This window comes from Capra hircus, chromosome 19 (assembly GCF_001704415.2).
Source record: "Capra hircus breed San Clemente chromosome 19, ASM170441v1, whole genome shotgun sequence".
In the NCBI taxonomy this organism is placed as follows: Eukaryota; Metazoa; Chordata; class Mammalia; order Artiodactyla; family Bovidae; genus Capra; species Capra hircus.
The window spans coordinates 40,792,859-40,815,912 of NC_030826.1; the positions used below are offsets into that span (position 1 = coordinate 40,792,859).

Genomic DNA, 23,054 nt, shown 5'->3' on the forward strand with positions numbered 1-23,054 from the left:
ATTGCTGAAGCCTGGCTTGGAGAATTTTGAGCATTACTTTACTAGTATGTGAGATGAGTGCAATTGTGCAGTAGTTTGAGCATTCTTTGGCATTGCCTTTCTTTGGGATTGGAATGAAAACTGACCTTTTCCAGTCCTGTGGCCACTGCTGAGTTTTCCAAATTTGCTGGCATATTGAGTGCAGCACTTTCACGGCATCATCTTTCAGGATTTGACATAGCTCTACTGGAATTCCATCACCTCCACTAGCTTTGTTTGTAGTGATGCTTTCTAAGGCCCACTTGACTTCACATTCCAGGATGTCTGGCTCTAGATGAGTGATCACACCATCGTGGTTATCTGGGTCGTGAAGATCCTTTTTGTACAGTTCTTCTGTGTATTCTTGCCATCTCTTCTTAATATCTTCTGCTTCTGTTAGGTCCATACCATTTCTGTCCTTTATCGAGCCCATCTTTGGACTGTGAAGAAGGCTGAGCGCTGAAGAATTGATGCTTTTGAACTGTGGTGTTGGAGAAGACTCCTGAGAGTCCCTTGGACTGCAAGGAGATCCAACCAGTCCATTCTGAAGGAGATCAGCCCTGGGATTTCTTTGGAAGGAATGATGCTAAAGCTGAAACTCCAGTACTTTGGCCACCTCATGCGAAGAGTTGACTCATTGGAAAAGACTCTGATGCTGGGAAGGATTGGGGGCAGGAGGAAAAGGTGGCGACAGAGGATGAGATGGCTGGATGGCATCGCTGACTCGATGAACGTGAGTCTGAGTGAACTCTGGGAGTTGGTGATGGACATGGTGGCCTGGCGTGCTGTGATTCATGGGGTCACAAAGAGTAGGACACGACTGAGCGACTGAACTGAACTGAAGTGAACTGAACCCACTTCAGTACATGGGATCGCAAAGAGTCAGACATGACTGAGCAACTTTCACTTTCTTTTCACAACAAATCAATTAGGGACTAAATTTTCGCCAAGTGTATATTGCTTTAGAAAGGAAGAGGTGGTTTTGCATGATGGTTTAAAGTGCAGGATCTGGAATCATGCAGTCCTGGGTTTGAATCCCAGCTCTGATACTAGCTATGCACGTGACCCTGCTAAATTTTGAATGATTCATGCCCCAGGCTCCTGATTTGTTAAATGAGCAGTGTAGTAAAAGCACCTGGGGGACACTAAACACTTTGTCTTCAACATAGGAAGTACTCAGTAAATGTTACTTGTTATTATTGTTGCTATAAAAAGATGACCCATAGAGGGTTATGGCGCATGTTTACATCTTCAAATTATAAGTTAAGGTAGAAATCTAAATATATACTATCATTACCTCAATTGTGTTCCCTGAGGCTCAAGTACAACAGGGAAACATGATTTCATGTTGAAATGATTTAAACACTCATGACTTTATATGCACCGATCTCCAGTTTGGGCTTTGGTGTTCTATGGAGATAATACATGAGACTCCCCTCTCCAGGTTTACCTTTGATTCAATTGTTCAAAAGTATGGCAGACAGTAATGCCCCTCTAAAGATGTCCATTAATACCTAGAAGCTGTGCACATGTATGCTCTGTGGTAAAGTGGAATTAAGGACGCAGAGGGAATTAAGGATACAGACAAGATGGTCTTAAAATAGGGAGGTTTTCTAGAATTGTTCGTTTGGACTTGATGTAGTCTCATGTGTCTGTAAAAGTGGAAGAGGGAGGTAGAAGAGTGAGTCAGAGAAGGGCTCAGGGTGATGAGATAGGTGACTTTGAAAATGGAAGGGACGCACAAGTCGAGGAATGAGGGAGACTGGAAAAGGCAAGGGAACAGATCCTCCTCTGGGACCTCCAGGAAGGAAAATGGTCCAGCCAACACCTTTTTTTTTAAGCCCAGTGAAATCCATGTCAGACATCAGACTTCTGAAATGGAGTACTGTGAGACAACAAGTTTATGTTGTTTTGAGCCATAAAGTTGGTGCTAATTTGTTACAGAGGCCATGGAAAATTAATACAGCAAGTATATATGTGGGTATAACATTGCAAATAGGAATTCTAACAATTGATTTTGGCTGAAGATTAAATTAAGACTGATAGATAATTTTTCCATGTCACTTATAAAACATATATTTTCAATACACATATATAATATGGAGTTTTAAATTATTACCGTGGCAGCAAAGATGATTGCAGTGACTACTTCATAAACTCTACATTATTCAAATTATAGGCAAATTTTTTAATTTACAAATTAATTTGTGTAGTATACCTCACAGAATTAGAATTTAAATCATGTTAACTTGAACATTTCACAAGTGAGTTTATTGAAAAGTATAAAACTAATAAAAATCAAGGTTTTTCTTGAAGATGCAAGGTATACATGGGTACCATGATTAGGGTGGATGCAAACATGTTTTTCTTCACACCCAAGTCCATCTCCCACCTGATCTCATTCTCTGTCCACAGCTTTTTAACTCCCCTGTGGACTTTGCTCTCAGACAAACCTGAACTGTGGGTTTCTCTGTGACTAATTACTGTTTACTGCATAAAAGCTTCATATCATTAGTATGAAGAGATGGTGCTCTAACTGGGACAGGGGACATAATACCTGCATTCTACTCCCACTGAATATTCAGTTCTATTTGGGTGAGCTCCAAATCATCTCTTAGATTATCTCACTCTGTGGCCACCAGACCATACGTTTTTCTTCCTTATTTTTTTCTGTTTCTTCCAATTTCTCCCCTGAAGTCACAAACATAGCGTCTTCTACTTTTACTATCTAAGCCTAATATTACACTTGATTTCTTTTCTGATAACTAATGCCCCCAAATTTGCAGCCTTCATTAAACGTGATTCTGGGGATGGATTTTCAATATTCTATCCTATCCCCCCTTTCCCTGTTAATCTCAGGATGGATCAGAACCAGAAACCCCCTAGAGCTTTCGTGGCCCCTGATTGCTGATGAAGCCACAAGTCATCTGTTGGAAACATGAGTGTCTTGTAGTCATTGTTTCAACCGTGTATTTATCATGAATATGAAAAGGATTAGAATGAGATTTAGTTTTGCTATGCACTTCTCTAATAATTAGTGATGTTGAGCATCTTTTCATGTGCCTCTTGGCCATCTGTTTGTCTACTTTGGAGAAATGTCTCTTTAGATCTTCGGCTAATTTTTTGATTGAGTTGTTTGGTTTCTGATGATATTGGGTTGTGTGAGCAGTTTGTATGTTTTGAAATTAATCCCTCATCTGTTGCAAATATTTTTCTCCTATTTTGAGGGTTGTCTTTTCATCTTGTTTATGGTTATCTTTGCTGTGCAATATCTTTTAAGTTTAATTAGGTCCCATTTGTTTATTTTTGTTTTTATTTTCATTACTCTAGCAGGTGGGTCAAAAAAGATCTTGCAGCTTGGTACTCTGTGTTGACCTACATGAGTGGGATGGAGGAGGGCAGAGGGGGGGTCCAAGAGGGAGGAGATATATGTATAATACAAATAGCTGATTCACTTTGTTGTACAGCTGAAACCGGCACAACATTGCAAAGCAACTCTACCCCAATTAAAAAAAAAAGAAATGAGATTTTCCTGATGTTTCTCCAATCAAGACCTCTTGGTTTATGTCTGGTGGAGTTGAACCATTACATGCCAATCTTCAAACAATAAACTTTAGACGAACCCAGCAAACATAGCTGCTGTGGTTAGAATGAGATGAGGTGGAGGTGCTCTTTAGAAAGGCTCTGTCTGATTACCAAGGCAAAGTGTTTCCAGGGAGACACTCCTCTGAGCAGTCACAGTCATCCATCTCTGTTCTCAAGCTGGGTGGTCCAGAAGCATCAGTGTACCAGAACCAGAGGGATGTCCAAGAGCTGACTCGTAGTAACCTAACTATTAAGTGATGGTTGAATGAGCTAGAATGCAAATGTAATTAATTTACCATTAATTAATGGAGATGATCCATTCTGTAGTCAGAAAATTCCTGCGTACACCTTCTTTATTGTACCTGAGTACTGGAGAAACCAGATTGTGGTGTGGAGGTTGTTCAGCACCATGGACCCAGATGAGAGATGTTGGGTTTTCCTAATGAAGCCTTGGGAACCACCCCGACTCTCCGTGCGCTGTGATTGTGTTCAGTGTTGGTCTTTCACGGATTGGGCTGGTTATGAACACCACTGATTTGCTTTTAGGGGTCCCCTTCTTCAGACCTCTATGACACACACATTATTTCTTTAAACATTTATGCCTTTGATTGGGCCACAGATACTGTGTTGTCAAACTTTAGTGATTAAGCTCAGGTCTTTTGGTGTATATTAATGGCAGACTTGAATTTATTCCAATATTAACTTGAGTGATGAATAACTGTATGACACTGAGCGAGTTGACTTCCATAAGCCTTGGTTCACTTACCAGTAAGGTGAGAATGTTAATAATAATAATAGTATTACAGGTTAGTTTTGAGATGGAGAGACAAAATTCATGTAAAGCTCTTAGCACAGTTATGCCAGGAGAATGGCCACCAGTCCTATCTGAACTGCTCTGTTACATCCGTATTCCACAAGAGTAATCCTATTTATAGGGCTGGCTTCAAACTATTTTCCATCCTCCTCTTGGGCCATCTTCTTCCTATTGACTGCCACAGACTGTGAAGGTTGACATATTAAGGAGAGATCTTTTCCATCTGAGTTCCATAACATTCTGCAAAATAGAAGAGTTAGACCTCTATGTGGCAATCATTCACTGTGTGTATGTAATACGTCAAAACAACAAAATAAATGAAAAAAAAAAGAAAAAAAAACCAACTTAAATGCATTTAATGTTTATTGAAAAATAAAACAAAGGTTTCATCTTAAATCTAGAGCTTTCATTAGTTACGAGGATGGCTTCCATGTCTGTACCATTGTCAGATCAACGGAAATACTTCATTAGTTCAACTGTGGGTATTTGGCACATTGAATGTGCACTTCTCAAAGCAATGCAGTGAAGTCATACTCAGAGTGTTACCAGGTACTAGGCATGCTTTCAGAGAACCGCCTATCCCTACCTTGCGTACGTGCTTTGCGTACATTAATTAGTTTCATCATCTCAACCCTATGACGTCGAAGCTATTAATAGGCAGTGGAGATAGAGAAATTAGGTAAGTTGCCCAAGATCTCATGGTAGGTGGCAGGGCAGGGCTGGGAATCAGACCTAGCTAGTCTAACTTCAAGTATCTGTTCTTAATCAGCATGTGACTCTGCTTCTTAGCTAGAGATGGCCAAGGTTCTCTTCTGGCTTTTTCTGATGCTTTGGTAGGAGTCACGGGTTCTGAATTTTTATTCTAGTCTCTTTTTCTTGATCAAGTTACAGAGTCTTCCTGAATGCTGTGATTTTTATTTGCCTTCTACTGTGAGACTTTTCTCTGCACTCACAAACCTATGCTGAGGGATGGGGAGGAGTGCTCTCTTGGACTGTGGTAGTTAAGGAGAAAGGCACAGTTAGTTTTTTCAGATGGGTCAGTAGAAAATGAGTTGACAAACACTTATTCGCCACTGAGATGCAGAGAGAAGACCTTTCTATTGTTACATACAAGTTAGGGATAGGCAGTTCTCTATAACCAAATACATGACTTTGGAGAAATTCAGTCCCAAGTAGGTCTTCTGGGCCTGTAGAGTTAAGTTGCTTCTCCAAGGGCGACACGTATCAAGTTAGTAGTTACAATCCTCTCCAGTGTAACTCACAAGAACCTGCCAGGACCACTGGGCCATCACAAGGAGGTGTAATACCAGAGATCTTTGCCCCTGGCTTAGAATAAAGGCCTTCTTATTTTTTTCAGGGTACCAGTAGTATGTCCAAGTTGATTGTTAACCTTGTTCTAGGTAGAGAGGGAAGAGGGAGAGAGAAAAAGAGAAAGAAAGGGAAAGGAGAGAAGGAGGAGAAGACAGATGGAGAGGAAGAGAAGGGGCAAGAGAAGAAGGAAGAGGTGGAGGAACAGGAGGAGGAGGAGAATATGAAGAGAACAGTGGGAGGGCCAAGAAAACAGGTTCAGAAACTTGGCTCTTGGTGACATCACCTTAATTAGAATATTTAGAAACATTGGCATATTACGTATTTTCTTATGTGCATGTGAGTGGTGGTCTACGTCTTAAACATATCACCTAAGAAAGAACTGCATATATAATGTTCAACCCAAAATGATAATTCGATTAAATAAACCTTTTCAATGTTGCCAGATAAGGTTGTTCCCATTTGAACTGGGTGCGTGGGTTGTTCCCATGAAACTTGTGAATCATGCATGAACACACTGGCCAGATATTTCTAGCCAGCCAAATAGCCAAAGGATTCATTTCCTATAAAGTCATTTGATCACAGTGTCGAAACAATGTATCCCAGACTTGCTTGACTGATACTAACCCATGGCACTGTCTCATGGACGCTGGCTGCCTTGGCCTAGGAGCTCTTCCCAGCATGGATGGCAGACCTCCTTTCTCTTTTGGAACACTTACCTTCTCTCCTGAATTTTAATCTCTCTCCCTTCCTCTCGTTTGGAAAGGGCATTTGCTTTTAAAATACCATTTATTATCAAAACTTGAATTTAATTTTTTCTTTATTTTATTTTAAGCTGTTTATTTTGTATTCAGTTATAGCCAATTAACAATATTGTGATCATTTTATGGGAACAACGAAAGGACTTGGCCGCGCATATACATGTATGCATTTTCCCCCAAACTCCCCTTCCATCTAGGCTGCCACATAACATTGAGCAGAGTTCCATGTGCCAACAGTAGGTCCTTGTTGATTATCCATTTTAAATATAGCAGTGTGTACATGTCCATCCCAAATTCTCTAACTATCCCTTCCCCTTATTGTTCCCCTGGGCAACCATAAGTTTGTTCTTTGAAAACTTCAAATTTTAAATAAAAACAGACAGAATTAGGATAAACCAACTCAAGCAATGAGTAAGATATTTTTCTCCACTGTTTGAGAGATGGAAATTAAGGGAATTAATAATAATAACAACATACAATTATTAGCTTATAAAGAACTTAAAGAGCTTATTGATAGCATCAAATTGCTTTTGAAAGAAATCAGAGAGAGGAGTTGGAGGACATTTTGTCAAGTGTCATTTCCTGTACGTATGCAGAGGACTAGACACAATGAGTGACATCAGGAATTGCAATGGAAACTAAAGATGTTAGATCAAGAAGATTCCTGGTGAGGATCCAGAGCATAGGGAAGTCAAATGATGCTCCTAATGATTAGACCTGAATGGCACTGTCTTGAGGCCCAGGGCGGTTTCCATCAGACCCAGTTTCACCTCTATCTACTACAGATGCGACAAAGAGTGAGAAGCAGAGAGAGAGTACTGGATTCTCTTACTGACTGCGTAGTGATTGATGATGGGCCAGTCACCTTTCTCTGTGAGTTGCAGTTTCTCCATCTCTGATATGAAAAACAAAACAAAACTATTAGATGCCACAAAAATACTTTCCTAACTTTCAAAGAGATATGAGCACTCTCATGTTCATTGTGGCAGTATTCTCAATAGCCAAGAGAAAGAAACAACCATCTCTGTTCCTTGATGGATGAATGTGGATGAATGTAAAAAAAAAAAATCACACACACAGACAAACACTCACACACTGAGCCTTAAAAAAGGAAATCCTTCAGTATGTGGCAACATGTCTGAACATAACACTAAATGAAATGCACAGAAGGACTGAAAATGCATAATTCCATTTATACGAATGATTTTAAATAAAATCATCGAAACAAAGGATAGAAGTTGCCAGGGGCTTGGATGAGGGGAAAGGGAGAAGTTACTAATCAACAAGTATAAAATTTCAGCTATACAAAATAAATACGTTCTAGAAATCTACTGTATAGTAATGTGTCTAACAAAACTATTGTTCACTTAAAAAATCTGTTAAGAGGGTCGATCTCATGTTAAGTGTTCTTACCATAGTAAAGTAAAATTTAAAATAAACGCACTTAATCTATGAATTTTTGGACAAAGAGAACTATCAGTGCTAATGACATGAAGACTCCTGGGATGGTTTCTCACTAGAAGCAATGACAAGCAAGCTGGAGAAAGGTGCTTTGAATGGTTGAAAAATAATCTGTTGCTGCTGTGAATTGTTTCTGTTCTTGGACACTGATTACATAAAGTATCAGGTGCTATTTTGACTTTCGGGAATACCAGACCATCTGACCTGCCTCTTGAGAAATCTATATGCAGGTCAGGAAGCAGCAGTTAAAACTGGACATGGAACAACAGACTGCTTCCAAATAGGAAAAGGAGTATGTCAAGGCTGTATATTGTCACCCTGCTTATTTAACTTATACGCAGAGTACATCATGAAAAACGCTGGACTGGAAGAAACACAAGCTGGAATCAAGATTGCCGGGAGAAATATCAATAACCTCAGATATGCAGATGACACCACCCTTATGGCAGAAAGTGAAGAGAAACTAAAAAGCCTCTTGATGGAAGTGAAAGAGGAGAGTGAAAAAGTTGGCTTAAAGCTCAACATTCAGAAAATGAAGATCATGGCATCCGGTCCCATCACTTCATGGGAAATAGATGGGGAAACAGTGGAAACAGTATCAGACTTTATCTTTTTGGGCTCCAAAATCACTGCAGATGGTGATTGCAGCCATGAAATTCAAAGACACTTACTCCTTGGAAGGAAAGTTATGACCAACCTAGACAGCATATTCAAAAGCAGAGACATTACTTTGCCGACTAAGGTCAGTCTAGTCAAGGCTATGGTTTTTCCTGTGGTCGTGTATGGATGTGAGAGTTGGACTGTGAAGAAGGCTGAGCACTGAAGAATGGCTCAAAAGAAGGCTTTTGAACTGTGGTGTTGGAGAAGACTCTTGAGAGTCCCTTGGACTGCAAGGAGATCCAACCAGTCCATTCTGAAGGAGATCAGCCCTGGTGTTCTTTGGAAGGAATGATGCTAAAGCTGAAACTCCAGTACTTTGGCCACCTCATGCGAAGAGTTGACTCATTGGAAAAGACTCTGACGCTGGGAGGGACTGGGAGCAGGAGGAAAAGGTGGCGACAGAGGATGAGATGGCTGGGTGGCATCACGGACTCGATGGACATGAGTCTGAGTGAACTCCGGGAGATGGTGATCATCAGGGAAGCCTGGCATGCTGCGATTCATGGGGTCGCAAAGAGTCGGACACAACTGAGCGACTGAACTGAACTGAACTGAAGGAAATCAAAGTACTTAAAATTCAGCCTTATTATTGTGTGGTGGCATTGAGTGAGTCACTTAACTTCTCTATCTGTTGGTGTTTTATTTTTTTATATTTTGTTTCTTATTTTCTATACAAGTTTGAAAGACTATTTTCCCACTGACAGTTATTACAAAATAACTTTATTTTGTTGGTTTCTTTATCTTTTATATGGGAATATTAATAGTAACTACTTTATGGTAGTGTTTTGAGGATTAAATGAGTTAATAACACTTATTAACAGATTTATTATTGATGAACCCACTGTATAAACAGGTGGATGGATATGTGGAGAAGGAGCTGTCTGCAAGTGTGGTTATCTAGCAAGTTCATTTCAGAACCTGAAAGAAAGCCCCCGACAAAGGTATCACGTCATCCAGAACTTTAAATCATAAGGTACTTGTCAGATAGAAAGCAGTGGCTTTTAGTTCAGCATACATGCTTCAGCTGAGGATATTTGTTTAAATTTGCATTTCAGGGTCCCACACCTGGAGATGTTAATGCAGGAGGTCTGGGATAGGGCCCCCAAATTTGAATTTTACAGCTCTCCAGGGGATCTAGACGTAGATAGTTTCTGGGTCAACTGGAGAATTCCTGGTGGAAAGTAATGCAAGAGGTTATCACTAACCCAGTTCTTGGGGAAATTATTTTAGGCTGCTTCTTCTAACTAGAAATTTCTGTTAGTAATGGCAGTATTGATAATAATATCAACTAACAGTTACTGAATACATGCTGTTCATCAGCTACTCCTCTAAGCACTTTACATGCTCTATAGTTCATTTAGTGTTCAGAATGATCTGGTACTGCTAATACCTCCATTTCACAGATGAGGAAAGTGAGGTCCAGGAAGGGTCAATAAATAGTCTGAGGTCTCACAGTGAGGAATCAGAGGTGGGATTTGAACTCATTCTCCAGAGAACATGCTGTTTCCTGATTTATGACTGATTTTTGAGCTGTGCTAAAGTTATACTTTAAATTTTTTTTATTTTGTTGAAGTATAGTTGGTTTAAAATGTTGTGTTTGTTTCAGGTGTACAGCAAAGTGATTCAGTTATACATAGATATATATCTATTTTTTCCAGATTCTTTTTCCTTATAGGTTGTTACAAAATACTGACTTTAGTTCCCTGTGCTATACAGTAGGTCCTTGTTGATTATTTTATATATAGTAGTATGTATCTATTAATTAAAAAATCCTTATTTATCCCTCCTCCCTTCTCCTTTGGTAACCACAAGTTGTTGTGTTTTTTTTTTTTAAATGAATCCCTCCTTTTCCTCTCCATTAGACCCTTACGTACTGTACTCCTGGCCTATACCTAACTAATAAAAAAAACCCTTTAACTCCCTCCTGTGGCTGTATAGGATATTAATTTAGCTTCCTGGGAAAAGTCCAGACCCACTTATCACCCTTGAGAGGTTTGGCCCCTCATATACAAAGTCCAGTAGATAGTTTTACCTTTCCTTATATAGAGAAACACTTAAGAAATCCATTAGCTGTTGAGTGGTCAAATCCCCTCTTCACCACACAGTTTATAATAATTTACTTCAATCATGGAAGGCGTGTGGGAGACTTTGCTCTGAGCAGAAGGAAGATGTCCTATTTCTGGGAAAAGTTGACAATGGCATTGCCGTATCAGCCCAAAGTTTCTCTGAATCCAGCAAGGCTCCTAAACTCTGAGTCTTGTTGGAATCGAACCTCAGAGCAGACCATGCAGCTCCAATCTTTCCTTAGTTGGTTTCCCAGTTAGTGTTGATAGTGTGTACAGAGTTGACTGGGGACTACCTCTGAACCAGACACAAAGGAAGAAGGTATGGAAGGAAATGACATATGCCTAGATTTCAATATAAGAAATAAAAACTCCCTTCTGCACAGCGTGTTACAGCTTACAAGACCCTTTCACCATCATTATCTCCTTTTTTAAAATTTATGGCACATTTGATTGAATATCAGTGTTGTCACTATTTGCTTAAGACATAAGTCCCCATCACCATGGGATATTTAGTGAGATCAGAGAGGAGGGAGCTTCCCTTGAAATCTTATAAGATTTCAGTTTTAATGAATTTAGGAAAAAACACTGATTTTAAGGGTCATAGACCATTTGCATGGACTAAAGTTATGTTGATCACAAGATTGTTAAGGTGATTTTTATTCAGTTCAGTTCAGTTCAGTCGCTCAGTTGTGTCCGACTCTTTGCGACCCCATGAATCGCAGCACGCCAGGCCTCCCTGTTCATCACCATTTCCCGGAATTCACTCAGACTCACGTCCATCGAGTCCGTGATGCCATCCAGCCATCTCATCCTCGGTCGTCCCCTTCTCCTCCTGCCCCCAATCCCTCCCAGCATCAGAGTCTTTTCCAATGAGTCAACTCTTCGCATGAGGTGGCCAAAGTACTGGAGTTTCAGCTTTAGCATCATTCCTTCCAAAGAAATCCCAGGGTTGATCTCCTTCAGAATGGACTGGTTGGATCTCCTCGCAGTCTAAGGGACTCTCAAGCGTCTTCTCCAACACCACAGTTTAAAAGCATCAATTCTTCAGCGCTCAGCCTTCTTCACAGTCCAACTCTCACATCCATACATGACCACAGGAAAAACTATAGCCTTGACTAGACGGACCTTAGTCAGCAAAGTAATGTCTCTGCTTTTGAATATACTATCTAGGTTGGTCATAACTTTTCTTCCAAGGAGTAAGCGTCTTTTAATGTCATGGCTGCAGTCACCATCTGCAGTGATTTTGGAGCCCAGAAAGATAAAGTCCGACACTGTTTCCACTGTTTCCCCATTTATTTCCCATGAAATGATGGGACCGAATACCATGATCTTCGTTTTCTGAATGTTGAGCTTTAGGCCAACTTTTTCACTCTCCTCTTTCACTTCCATCAAGAGGCTTTTTAGTTCCTCTTCACTTTCTGCCATAAGGGTGGTGTCATCTGCATATCTGAGGTTATTGCTATTTCTCCCGGCAATCTTGATTCCAGCTTGTGTTTCTTCCAGCCCAGCATTTCTCATGATGTACTCTGCATATAAGTTAAATAAGCAGGGTGACAATATACAGCCTTGACGTACTCCTTTTCCTATTTGGAAGCAGTCTGTTGTTCCATGTCCAGTTCTAACTGCTGCTTCCTGACCTGCATACAGATTTCTCAAGAGGCAGGTCAGGTAGTCTGGTATCCCCATCTCTTTCAGAATTTTCCACAGTTTATTGTGACCCACACAGTCAAAGGCTTTGATTTTCATTAAAAGGTGATTTTCATCATTATCTCCATTAATCCTTTCAGCTATGCAATAGACAGGGCCCAAGTTATTATGTCCTTTTTGTTCAAGGGCGTGCGCACACACAAGCTGATTTAAAACTCTGTCTTGGAGTTTCTGACTCTAAACTGCATGCTCTTCCCACATTTCCATCCTTCAGTCTGAGATAGAATGCAAGGAAGTGCTGCTGCTGCTGCTGCTAAGTCGCTTCAGTCCTGTCCGACTCTGAGCGACCACATAGATGGCAGCCCACCAGGCTCCCCGTCCCTGGGATTCTCCAGGCAAGAACACTGGAGTGGGTTGCTATTTCCTTCTCCAATGCATGAAAGTGAAAAGTGAAAGTGAAGTCGCTCAGTCGTGTCCGACTCTTAGCGACCCCATGGACTGCAGCCTACCAGGCTCCTACATCCATGGGATTTTCCAGGCAAGAGTACTGGAGCGGGGTGCCATTGCCTTCTAGTGCTGATCAGGGGTAATTTGAGCATTCAGAGTTAAAAGAGATTATTGATAGAAAAGAGATCCCCCCTGAGAGTTCTGCAATCCATTTGCTTAGTGTAATTTGCTTCTTGTCTGGAGGAAGTGTAGGGCTAAGCTGTGAGCTAAACAATGTTTTCATCTTTGATGTGGCCACAGCCATCAATTGATACTGATACGTGCTCTAAGACTTCAAAGATGTTTTATTGAGTAGAACTGTGGGCTTGATCACAGGAGACCTTATTCTATTCTTTTTATCCATCAAAGCCAAACACTATTAAAACTCTAAAATCATGACTGGAGAGCTAAATTCATGCAGAAAGAATTTTAACATGAAATAAGATTGATATAATTTGTTCTAGGGCTTATATAACAATAACATTTGCATAGTACTTTTCAGCATACAGAGCAGCTTCACATAGAAACTGCATCACATAGAAACTTCATTTGATCATCACAACAACCCTGTGAAGTAGGCATGAATCTCACTTAACAAACAAGGGAATTAAATTTGATGATGGCAAGATTTGCCAGAGATATGGTTAGAAAGAGTATAGGACTTAAGGACTTTTGACTTCACATTCTGTGTGTGGGTTGAAATTATTTACTGAAACCTCTGGAAAGGTAAAAAAAAAAAAATTTGTACAGACTGATTTAAACACTCTGAGACCCTACTGTAAGAAGCTCTGATAATGGCTGGTACCTAAATGGTGCTTTCTCACATTGGGACTGCTTGCAAGCAGGAATTATTCTTGATTACTTCTCTGTAAAGTTTGTTCCTATTGAGTCCATTTCTCTATTCTGATAGATTGAAGCAGGCATCTAAGTTATTTTTTCTTGGCACCTGTCACAGGGAGATAGAGGAGCAGGGTAATGTCTTGAGATTTCCAGCCACAAGTGCTTTGTCAAACAATCAGAACTAAAGCCCATTCCCTAAAGAATAGAAAGAGAAATAGCAAATATTTAATGAAAGGATCCAAGATATTTCTTCAAAATGCTCTGGATTCACACCCCACAATGATTCCTGATTCTTGATGAAAATATTTGGAGAGCCTGATAATTTGCAACGTTTTGGAGATGTGTACATCTTTAAAAATATTTTTGTGCATGGCGCTTCCCTGGCAGTCTGGTAGTGAAGACTTGGTGCTTCCAATGCAGAGGGTGCGAGTTCTATTCTTAGTCCAGGGACTAAGATGTAGCATGCCATGCAGGCAGACAAAATACATACAACAAAATACATTCACACAAACAAAAATAAAATGAGGAAAAGCTCCAGTCTTCATCTAGAAGGGGTGCACAGAGAGAACAGAGAATGGGAGATAAAGGACTTGAATATCCTCAAACCCATGAGTTGTAAAACTTAAGATTCAAGAAGCCCCAAAAATCTTGAGCAGAATAAATAAAATAAGTTAAAAAATTCAAAAGAATATTTGAGAGCAGGCAGAGTCTGTACGTGTGGATAAACAGTCATTGAGACAACAGAGGTGAATAGGATTCAGACTCATGACTATTCAAGGAAACTAAGTATTAGAGACTTTTCTCTGTTCATTCCATCCCCACATAAGCTTCTTTCTATATACAAAGAAGGAGTTTAGAAGGGAAGATTTTAACTTTTCACCTTCATGTTCTGCAGCCAAAAACAACCCTCAATCTTGTCTGACTGGCTCTAGAGAGGAATGTAAGTAAACAAGGCCTGAGTAAACACAAGAGAACCTGCCCATCACCTGTGGAGTCAGGTAATGTAGGTCACCTTGTCACACCTACATATCAGTGCCTGACCTTCAGATACATGGGAAATGTGCTTCCAGAGAAATATCATTTATTGTCCTGTTGGTGGCAATAACTTAGAGAAGGAGCAGAATAAAAGATCGTATACCTAGCAATGGGGACCCGATGTAGTAGCAAGAAACTAAGTACCTCAAGGGACCGGGGGGTTCTGGCAGAAACAAGGATTGGCCTCTCTTTCATGAATGAGAGTCATTTTTATCACCTTGGGATGTCAGGCTTTGGCAGTTCTGGTGATGAAGCAAGGCTGCACGTGCTCGTGAGAAGAAATGACTTTCCCATCCTTGATCTCCTCGGTGATGGTGCAGATTTTAACCAGAATTCTGGGCAGGATGCTCCAGGCACTGCGGGACTCATGTATCCCACAGGGGCCTAAGGATGACGTGTGAACTGGGGCTGTGCATTCCACGGTCCTGGCCTTGCTGGATATGCAAGCAGAAGACTCATGCTTGATGGCACACGGGTGACAGGGAAGCCTAGGAAAAAACAGAATTTTGCTTGTGATTGAGGGAAGGCAATGGTGGCTATGGAGAAACATGGCAGAGGTTAATTTTTCAATATGTGTCGCTCAAAACAAGTACTTCCTAATACTTGAGTATTCATTTTGCACAAACACCAGTGGAAGAAAAAGAATCCGACCAGATCCATGGGAAAGCAGCATCCTAGGTTTAGACGTGCTAGATTATGTAAGCTGCCGTAGTGTTGGATGAACAGGCCAGGCATCCAAGACAGGGGTGGAGCCCAGGTCTGCCATTTGCCAGCTGGTGACCTCAGATAAGTCAGTTAACCCTCCTGAGCTTTAGTTTTTCATCTGTAGAATGGATATAGTGGGGACTCAACAGTGAGAAGGGACAAGTCAGAGGGCTTACTATCTGAAGAAAGGAAGTTAATCTGGTATTTTTCCTAACGAGAATGTTAGTCACAGTACTTTTGGTGACTGATCTCCATCTATGGAAGAGTCCTCAACGCTTCATCCAAGATCTCTGAAGTACCTTCTGGGTGTCTATAAGTGACTAATCTTTAGGGAATTAGAGTTAGGAGGAGTTACAAGTGAAAACTCTTTAAGAAAGCATCCTGTCTCTTTGATGGATGATTCAAGGTACTTTGGTATGTTACAGCTCCTCAGAGTGATCACATAGGTGAACATTGTGCTAATATAATGTGGACGTGCCAGTGAAAAGATTGTTTCTGGGAAGGAAGTCTCCTTAGCAGTTGTAAACTAAGCCTGCATTTGGGACATTAGTTTGGATGGAGTTGATTCAAAGAGCTCATACTCCTTATCAGTTCTTTATGAGTTGGTTAGCTTCTTATCATTAACAAAATTATAGCTTCTATAAAAGATGCTGATACACACGTGTACATGCTGCTCTTGGCCATCAAGGGCAAGTGACTGGACAAGGCTAGGAGTTTCATCCTGAGCAGAACGTTTCTCCTAAGGGAACATGGTTGTCCTATTTGATCTCATGACAGTCAGATTTTCATCTCAGTAGGGAGAAATCTGTAAATCACCAGAAATGTTCATCTTTGGGGAAATTATTTTTACCCCTAGTAGTTTTTAAGACTTTAAGAAGCTAGCCAGCCTTTAGGGAATCAATCTGGAGCACTGGCTCTTCAAAAACAATGCAGTTCAGCTCACTCCTCAAATTTGGACTAGGTTACGATCCTAGGCCTCCAAATGACACAGCTCGAGAGAGAGTGGATGGGATGTTTCAGCCGAACTCCCCATCACTGACAAGAAGACCAAGGCGATTGTTCCCCGTTGCTGGTGGCAGCGCGCATATGTGCATGTTTGAGCCTTTTTCTTACAGATACTGCTTTTTATTTTACATACTTGCTATCTGAGCTCTCCAGAAGGCTGCGGTATGTGGCAATCTCACACTCCAGCCGGGACTTGACATCTAGCAGAATCTCATATTCTCGGTTCTGCCTTTCCAGGGTCCCCCGGATCTCTGCCAGCTGAGCCTCTAGGTTATCGATCAGACACTGGGTCTGGGCCAGCAAGGCTGCGTAGCGGGCTTCCGTTTCTGTCAGGGCACATTCCTGGGAGTCTCTCTATCACAGAGGAGGAAAGGAGAATTTCTAATGATGACTTCCTTAAACCCAAGTCATTTGTGATCAGCATCATTTTAAACAGTGGTTTTTTTTTTTTTTTAATGACAGGTACTAATGACTCTCCAAGCCCTCTTATTACTTCCTGACCAAACAAATCTAAAAATAAAATTATCAACTATGTTAAAACTTGCTTTTGTCTTTTTTCTTTGGGCATCTCTTTAAATAATTATCTTCCTCTTCCTTAATCACCTGACAATCTCCTACCATATTCTCCTACCTAAAACAGAAAAAAAATTCCAACATATTTTACACTTAGGCATTAAAAATGCGTTACCATGGCACCTTGCTTTATGAGGATTTGTACCTTAAAAAGGAAAAAAAGGAAGTGAGCAGCAGTTAGCCATAAACAATTCCTTCACTGGAGCAATTCCTTTACATGTAAAATATGAGAATTGAACCTTTGGTAATTAAAGTTCTTTCCTGATCTATCATTCTGTATGACTATATATAATGGGATTTTAGTTTTCAATAACATATGACTTGCATGATTATTCCAATTTTTACAGATGAGAAAACCAAGGCTCAGGAATTTAAATGAGTTGACTAGCTGGTGACAAAACCGGCTTTGGGGCAAGGTCTTCCTAATACCCTTCATACCAGAGCATTTAAATAATTTCCTACTTCAGGGAGGTTGTAGAATGAGGAAGAAGTGGTTCCAGCTTTGGAACCTGCATTCTGGCTCAGACTTGAATTTCTTGTGTGACTTTTAACAAGTTACTTAATGCCTCAGGAGCTCATATCTCCATCTACAAAATAAGTGAGATGAAACTTCTCTTGGATTTGACTTGGTAAAGCCACCTTAGCTCTCTGAGCCTCATCTGTAAAACTGGCTTAATAATTATGCCACTTCCTTCATAAGATTATTTTAATAAATTTGATAGTTTGTAAAAGTGTTTTGCATATAATAAAATGCTCTTATAGAGTTTCCCAAAGTGTACGCCATGGATTATCATTGCTGTGAGATGCTCTTTAAAAAAAAGGAGTCTATGGTCAAATGAGTTCTAAAATGCTGAATACTATATATCCCTTTCTTGTTGATTCATGGTGAACATCAGCTTATTGAAGGCCTTTAGGAAGGTACCCTGTTTTACTTTTGCTTAATCCAGGATTTCTCTGGCTTATTTGATCACAAAGTCTTTTTTTTTTGCACAGACCCTTAGGAAACAGAGGAACTATTGTTCTAGGGACACACGTTGGGCAACACAGCACCACACAGATGTCAGGGACTATTGCCACCACTGCTGTGCTGGGCTTGGTCACTGTTTCAGGTACCATTCGGTGCTGGGCCTGCAGTTCAACCTCCAGAGCATTCATGGTGCGTCTCAGCTCAATGATCTCCTTCTGGTAGCACTGCTGTTGCTGAGTGCTGGTCACCACCTGCTGGTTCAGCTCCTCCATCTGAAACACAGTCAAAGGCCATCAAAGGATATCATGAAGGAAAACTTGACTGTGTTTCAAGGGCCCCTGGAAGTAGGGCTAACTTTCTCTTTTTGAATTTTCGACCCTCCCTACCTGTGTGTTGAACCACTCTTCTACATCTTTGCGGTTTGTCTCCATGATCGACTCGTATTGACATCTCATTTCTTGTAGAACCCGGTTTAGGTCAACAGAAGGGACACTGGTCACTTCAATGTGGAGCCTGTCCCCAAGCTGGCTCTGTAAGGAACTGATTTCCTATGGAGAGAAAAGAATGTGAAGTCACTTGATGAAGAGATGACCCTCTTGTGTTCTTGTTTCAGTCTAACAGTGAGAATTTAGCTTAATTGCATCTGAAAGAAAGCCCACAATAAAGGAATACATGATTTACAGGTGCTATTGTATGGCAAAAACCACTACAATATTGTAAAGTAATTAGCCTCCAATTAAAATAAATGAATAAAAAAACATGTTATGACTTCAGGCTATTTCAGATACGACTGTGTGTTCAAGTATGTGCAATATTACGAGGAATTAACTAGCAAGATCAGGATTTAAAAGAATTTAGATCATTTCCATGGGTAACAGGTGAAGTGACATAGAGGTGAAATTTATAATGAGAGATCATAGTCTTTATAATGCCAAGATGTCCTTATGCCAATATTGGCTTATACCAATAGTGGCAGAAGTCTGTGCAGAGTTGCCTATAAAAAGGTGGGAAACCTGTGAGCACAGGAAAATTGGGTTGCTTCCTTTTCCTGGAAAAGCTAGAGAGGACAGTGAAGGCTTCAGATATTGTGTTATAGGCAACAGATTTGAAACACATTGAATCAATGAATGGTAGTAGTAGTAGATATAATCAAGGTAAAACAGAGTAGTGGCTAGTGGGGACAAGTTTTGTCAAATTCAACTCAGAAAAATTGATGCTACTTTTAGAGGCTTAGTTTGTAATAACTCTCTTGGTCTTTCTCTAACCTGTTCATGGTCGTTTTTGAGGCAAAGGAGCTCCTCTTTCAGAGACTGGACTTGTGCCTCCAGGTCAGCCTTGCCCAGCGTCAGTGCGTTCAGGATCTGCTGTAGGCCGTTGGCATCTGCCTCTACTAGCTGGCGTAGGGACACCTCAGCTTCGTACCTATAAAAATGAGACATGAAAAGATAGGCATTAAGATGTAGATGGTGTAAATCAAGCCAAGAAGAACTTTCTTTTGCATTTTTCACTAGGCTTCTCATTTCTTATGTTTCTATCAGAAGTTTTATTCTCTTTAGAGGTGGAGTCATTTGAAAACATCACTACTCATTTATGCAGTCTGTGGATTCTCAAATTATACAGTTATGCAATTTTGCAGTCCATGGGGTCGCAAAGAGTTGCAAAGAGTTGGACGTGACTGAGCAACTGAACTGAACTGAACTGAGTTATGATTCCTTAGTTTGCCAGTGATGCTCCCTTGTTATTTAAGATGAATGAGTTCATCATCCTTCTCCTTCCACTAGAGGCAGTATAGTGTAAGTGCAAAGAGCAAAATTAAGACACAGCAAGCTTGCTGCTGCTGCTAAGTCGCTTCAGTCGTGTCCGACTCTGTGCGACCCCATAGACTGCAGCCCACCAGGCTCCACCATCCCTGGGATTCTCTAGGCAAGAATACTGGAGTGGGTTGCCATTTCCTTCTCCAATGCATGAAAGTGAAAAGTCAAAGTGAGGTCGCTCAGTCGTGTCCGACTCTTTGCGACCTCATGGACTGTAGCCTACCACGCTCCTCTGTCCATGGGATTTTCCAGGCAAGAGTACTGGAGTGGGGTGCCATTGCCTTCTCCATTAGCAAGCTTGGGTCCAAGTTTTTATTTTGCCTTGTGCTAGTTTCATGCCTCGGGCCCTGTTAAACCTCAGTTTTCTCACCTTAAATGGGATAGTAATACATTAGCTCTGTCTATCTTATTGACTATTGTGCAGGTAATCAGATGTGTTCATATGTTATAAACTGTGGATACGGGGTGCATGTGAGTGGTTGTGAATCTCAATCATTTATATTGAGTCTGGAGGTCCTCTCTGGGCTGGTGTTGACATGGCATGGGCAGGAGAGTTAGTAGACTTGGAGATGATCTTATTGGGACTGTGTAGCATCAGACGCAGGGTGAACCCTGTCATGAACGACAGAGTTGGGTGGGCTTACTTGGCTCTCAAGTCATCAGCAGTCAGTTTGGTGTTGTCAATTTGTGAAACCAGCCTGGAATTCTCAGCCTTGGTACACAAGATCTAGAATTAAGAAGTTGCACACACAAATGAGACAAACACCAAGATATCCTCCTTTAAAAGCCTCCAAGGGGCTTATGTGTGTTTGGTTAACAGGGGGAGGCTAGTTAGGCTTTTCATAGCTATGCTGGTATGCCGGGGAACTTTGGGAAGTCAGAGTTTTTTGTTATTTTCCTAAAAGATCAGCAAAAAATTACTTCAACAAAAACCTCTGTAGATGTTTTACTGTCAAAATATAAAGTTCATTGCATATTTGCATAACATACCATGGCCGACTAGAATGTTCCTACTATGAGGGTGAGACATTTTAGTTCACCAATATGTTCCCAGAGCCTAGAATAATGTCTAGTACATTGTTGCTGGTGCCCAATAAATATTTTTTGAAAAAATGTAACAGAAAAAAATTCATGTTGTGTAGCAGCAGCATATCATTCAGAATGGGAAATTTAGGATTGGCATGGGAAGAAGCTAGATGATTCGGAGATGATGAAATGAGCATAAAAGGAGAAAAGAATGATGATGATTGAAAACAATGGATAAAAGTTAAATTGTTTAGGAACTTGTTCAAACAAAATTCATTTTCTCAGATCCCTGTTTTCTATTTTTTTGTTAAAGAAATGGCAGCAGATGTTAATACATTTTGGTCATGTGTTATGATAGCAGAGCATAACTCTGGAAAATGAAAAACTGTAAAACTCTAAATATTGCCTCAACAATTTCACTCAAGAAATTTTCTTATTCTACAAAATATTTTTCAGTATAAAATGAACTAAAGTATTAAAGTTTAGCAAATGACTGTTGCTTCAAGAACATCAACTCACAATGTGATTGTACATGTTCCTAAGAATCTTACCTTTTGCTGGAGCTCCTCAATGGTTGCATAGTAGGATAGGTAGTCAGGACATATGACCGGGAGTTCTTTGTTACATTCTTCCTGGATTTTACACTCCAGTGCAGTGTTCTCTCGTTCCAGCATTCGTACCTTTTCCAGGTAGTTAGCAAGGCGATTGTTCAAGATTTTCATGGTCTCTTTCTCATTACTGTTGATGCCACCATCACACCAGCCACAATCATCCAGAAAGGGACAGGTGTTGAAGTTGCTGATTAAACAGAGGGGTGTGAGAGAAAAGCCAGGAGTTGGTTTGTAGTCCTGGGACTGGAGAGTTCTCAGAACATGGCCAGTTGGTTGACAGCTATTGGCTTTAAGACCACCATGCTGGCAGCTGGTGTTAGGAAGGATGGTTGTTAAATTTGTAATCCCAGAACAGCTTTGGCATGGTGTTGTGGAAGACATAGTTGTTGTACAGCCCTTGGTATCCAGAGTGTGTGCCCAGCTTTGGTTGATTTCAAAGTCTGTGGTCTCTGGGATCCAAAGCTCAAGGCAACCACGACTGAGTCTAAATTCCAAACCTCTTGGCTTTTTCCTCTTTGAAGTACTTATATAGCCTTTGCTCAAGGTGGTGTCACAGTAGGCAGGAAGTTTTCCTTTCTAATGTTTATATATCAAATCCCACAGGAACATCTCATTAGTCTGCTTTTTACTTGCCTGAGAAGAGCTACTTGTCTCATAAAAATATGTATTTAGGCTGTTACTAAGTTATTACCCATCACAACTACTACTTATCATTAGATTCAGAGCTTCACCTTATGTCTTCAAAAGGATCTGTCATCATTATTCTAACAGCATCCATTATTAAGCAAGTGTGAGTATGTTAAGTTCATTAAATCCTTGTTGACCTCTTCCCATGGCATTAAGCTTGATCAGGAATGAGTCCATCCTTCTTTTCCTTTCTTCTCTAAAAAGGGGGAAACTATTGATATCTAATAATTATTGGTGAACTTAGAAATCAGTATTTTATTTTGGTGTGTCCAACAGAATTTCCCATTTCCATTGTTCGGACATGTTGGTCTCAAGACTCTAAGTAATTGCTGGATTTCTGTTTTAGATTTCCAGGTTGGGTTTGATTGCTAATAGGAAATTCCTTGGAAAACAGGCTGGTTACCTTTCGAGTTTCCCAAACTCACACTTTTAGTACTCAGTGTTTGTTTGTTCTATTAGATTAGCTAAAAATTTGCCGTGGTGTTGGTTTACATTTGCTGTTTAAACATGATCTGTTGCAAGATAGGTGTGCTCTTTTTCAGGAATACTTAGCATTATCCTTAAAAAATACTTTACTAGTATTTTGTTCTTGATCCTTTCTGGGGGACCTAGGGGACAATAATTTCCTTACCTTTTCCAGCTTCTAGAGGCTATCCATGTTCCTTGACTTGCTGGCCCTTCCATCCTCAAAGCCAGCAATAGCCAGTCAAGTTTTTCTCACATCGCATCACTCTAACACTGACTCTTCGGCTTCCATCTTCCACATTTAAGGAAGAACCTTTGTGATTACATTGGACTGATGTCATCTAGGATAATCTTCCTATTTTAAGGTCAGCTGATTAGTAACCTTTCTTCTCCTTTGTCATGTAGCCTAACATATTTGAAGTTTCTGGGATTAAGACATGAACATCTTTAGGGGCTTATTATTCTGCCTAACACACAAAGGAAGGGAAAAAACGCAATTTACAGTAGTACCATAAAATGT

General features: G+C 40.4%; 1 protein-coding gene across 6 annotated transcripts; it reads right to left on the reverse strand.

Moving 5' to 3' along the window:
- Positions 4,311 to 22,788, reverse strand: KRT39 (keratin 39). 6 transcript variants are annotated; one of them, XM_013972067.2, is made up of 8 exons: positions 21,323 to 21,866; positions 20,390 to 20,472; positions 19,197 to 19,353; positions 18,318 to 18,479; positions 18,078 to 18,203; positions 16,525 to 16,745; positions 14,899 to 15,169; positions 4,311 to 4,657 (listed from the first exon to the last, which is right to left on the reverse strand). In XM_013972067.2, exons 1-7 carry the CDS (start codon positions 21,761 to 21,763, stop codon positions 14,908 to 14,910), a joined length of 1,452 nt encoding a protein of 483 aa, XP_013827521.2. In that variant the 5' UTR covers positions 21,764 to 21,866; the 3' UTR covers positions 4,311 to 4,657; positions 14,899 to 14,907. The 6 variants fall into 6 exon arrangements, 5 of the variants coding, with proteins under 5 accessions (XP_013827521.2, XP_013827522.2, XP_017920539.1 ...); XM_013972068.2 differs by lacking the exon at positions 4,311 to 4,657 and adding an exon at positions 6,792 to 7,381; XM_018065050.1 differs by lacking the exon at positions 4,311 to 4,657 and adding an exon at positions 12,161 to 12,199.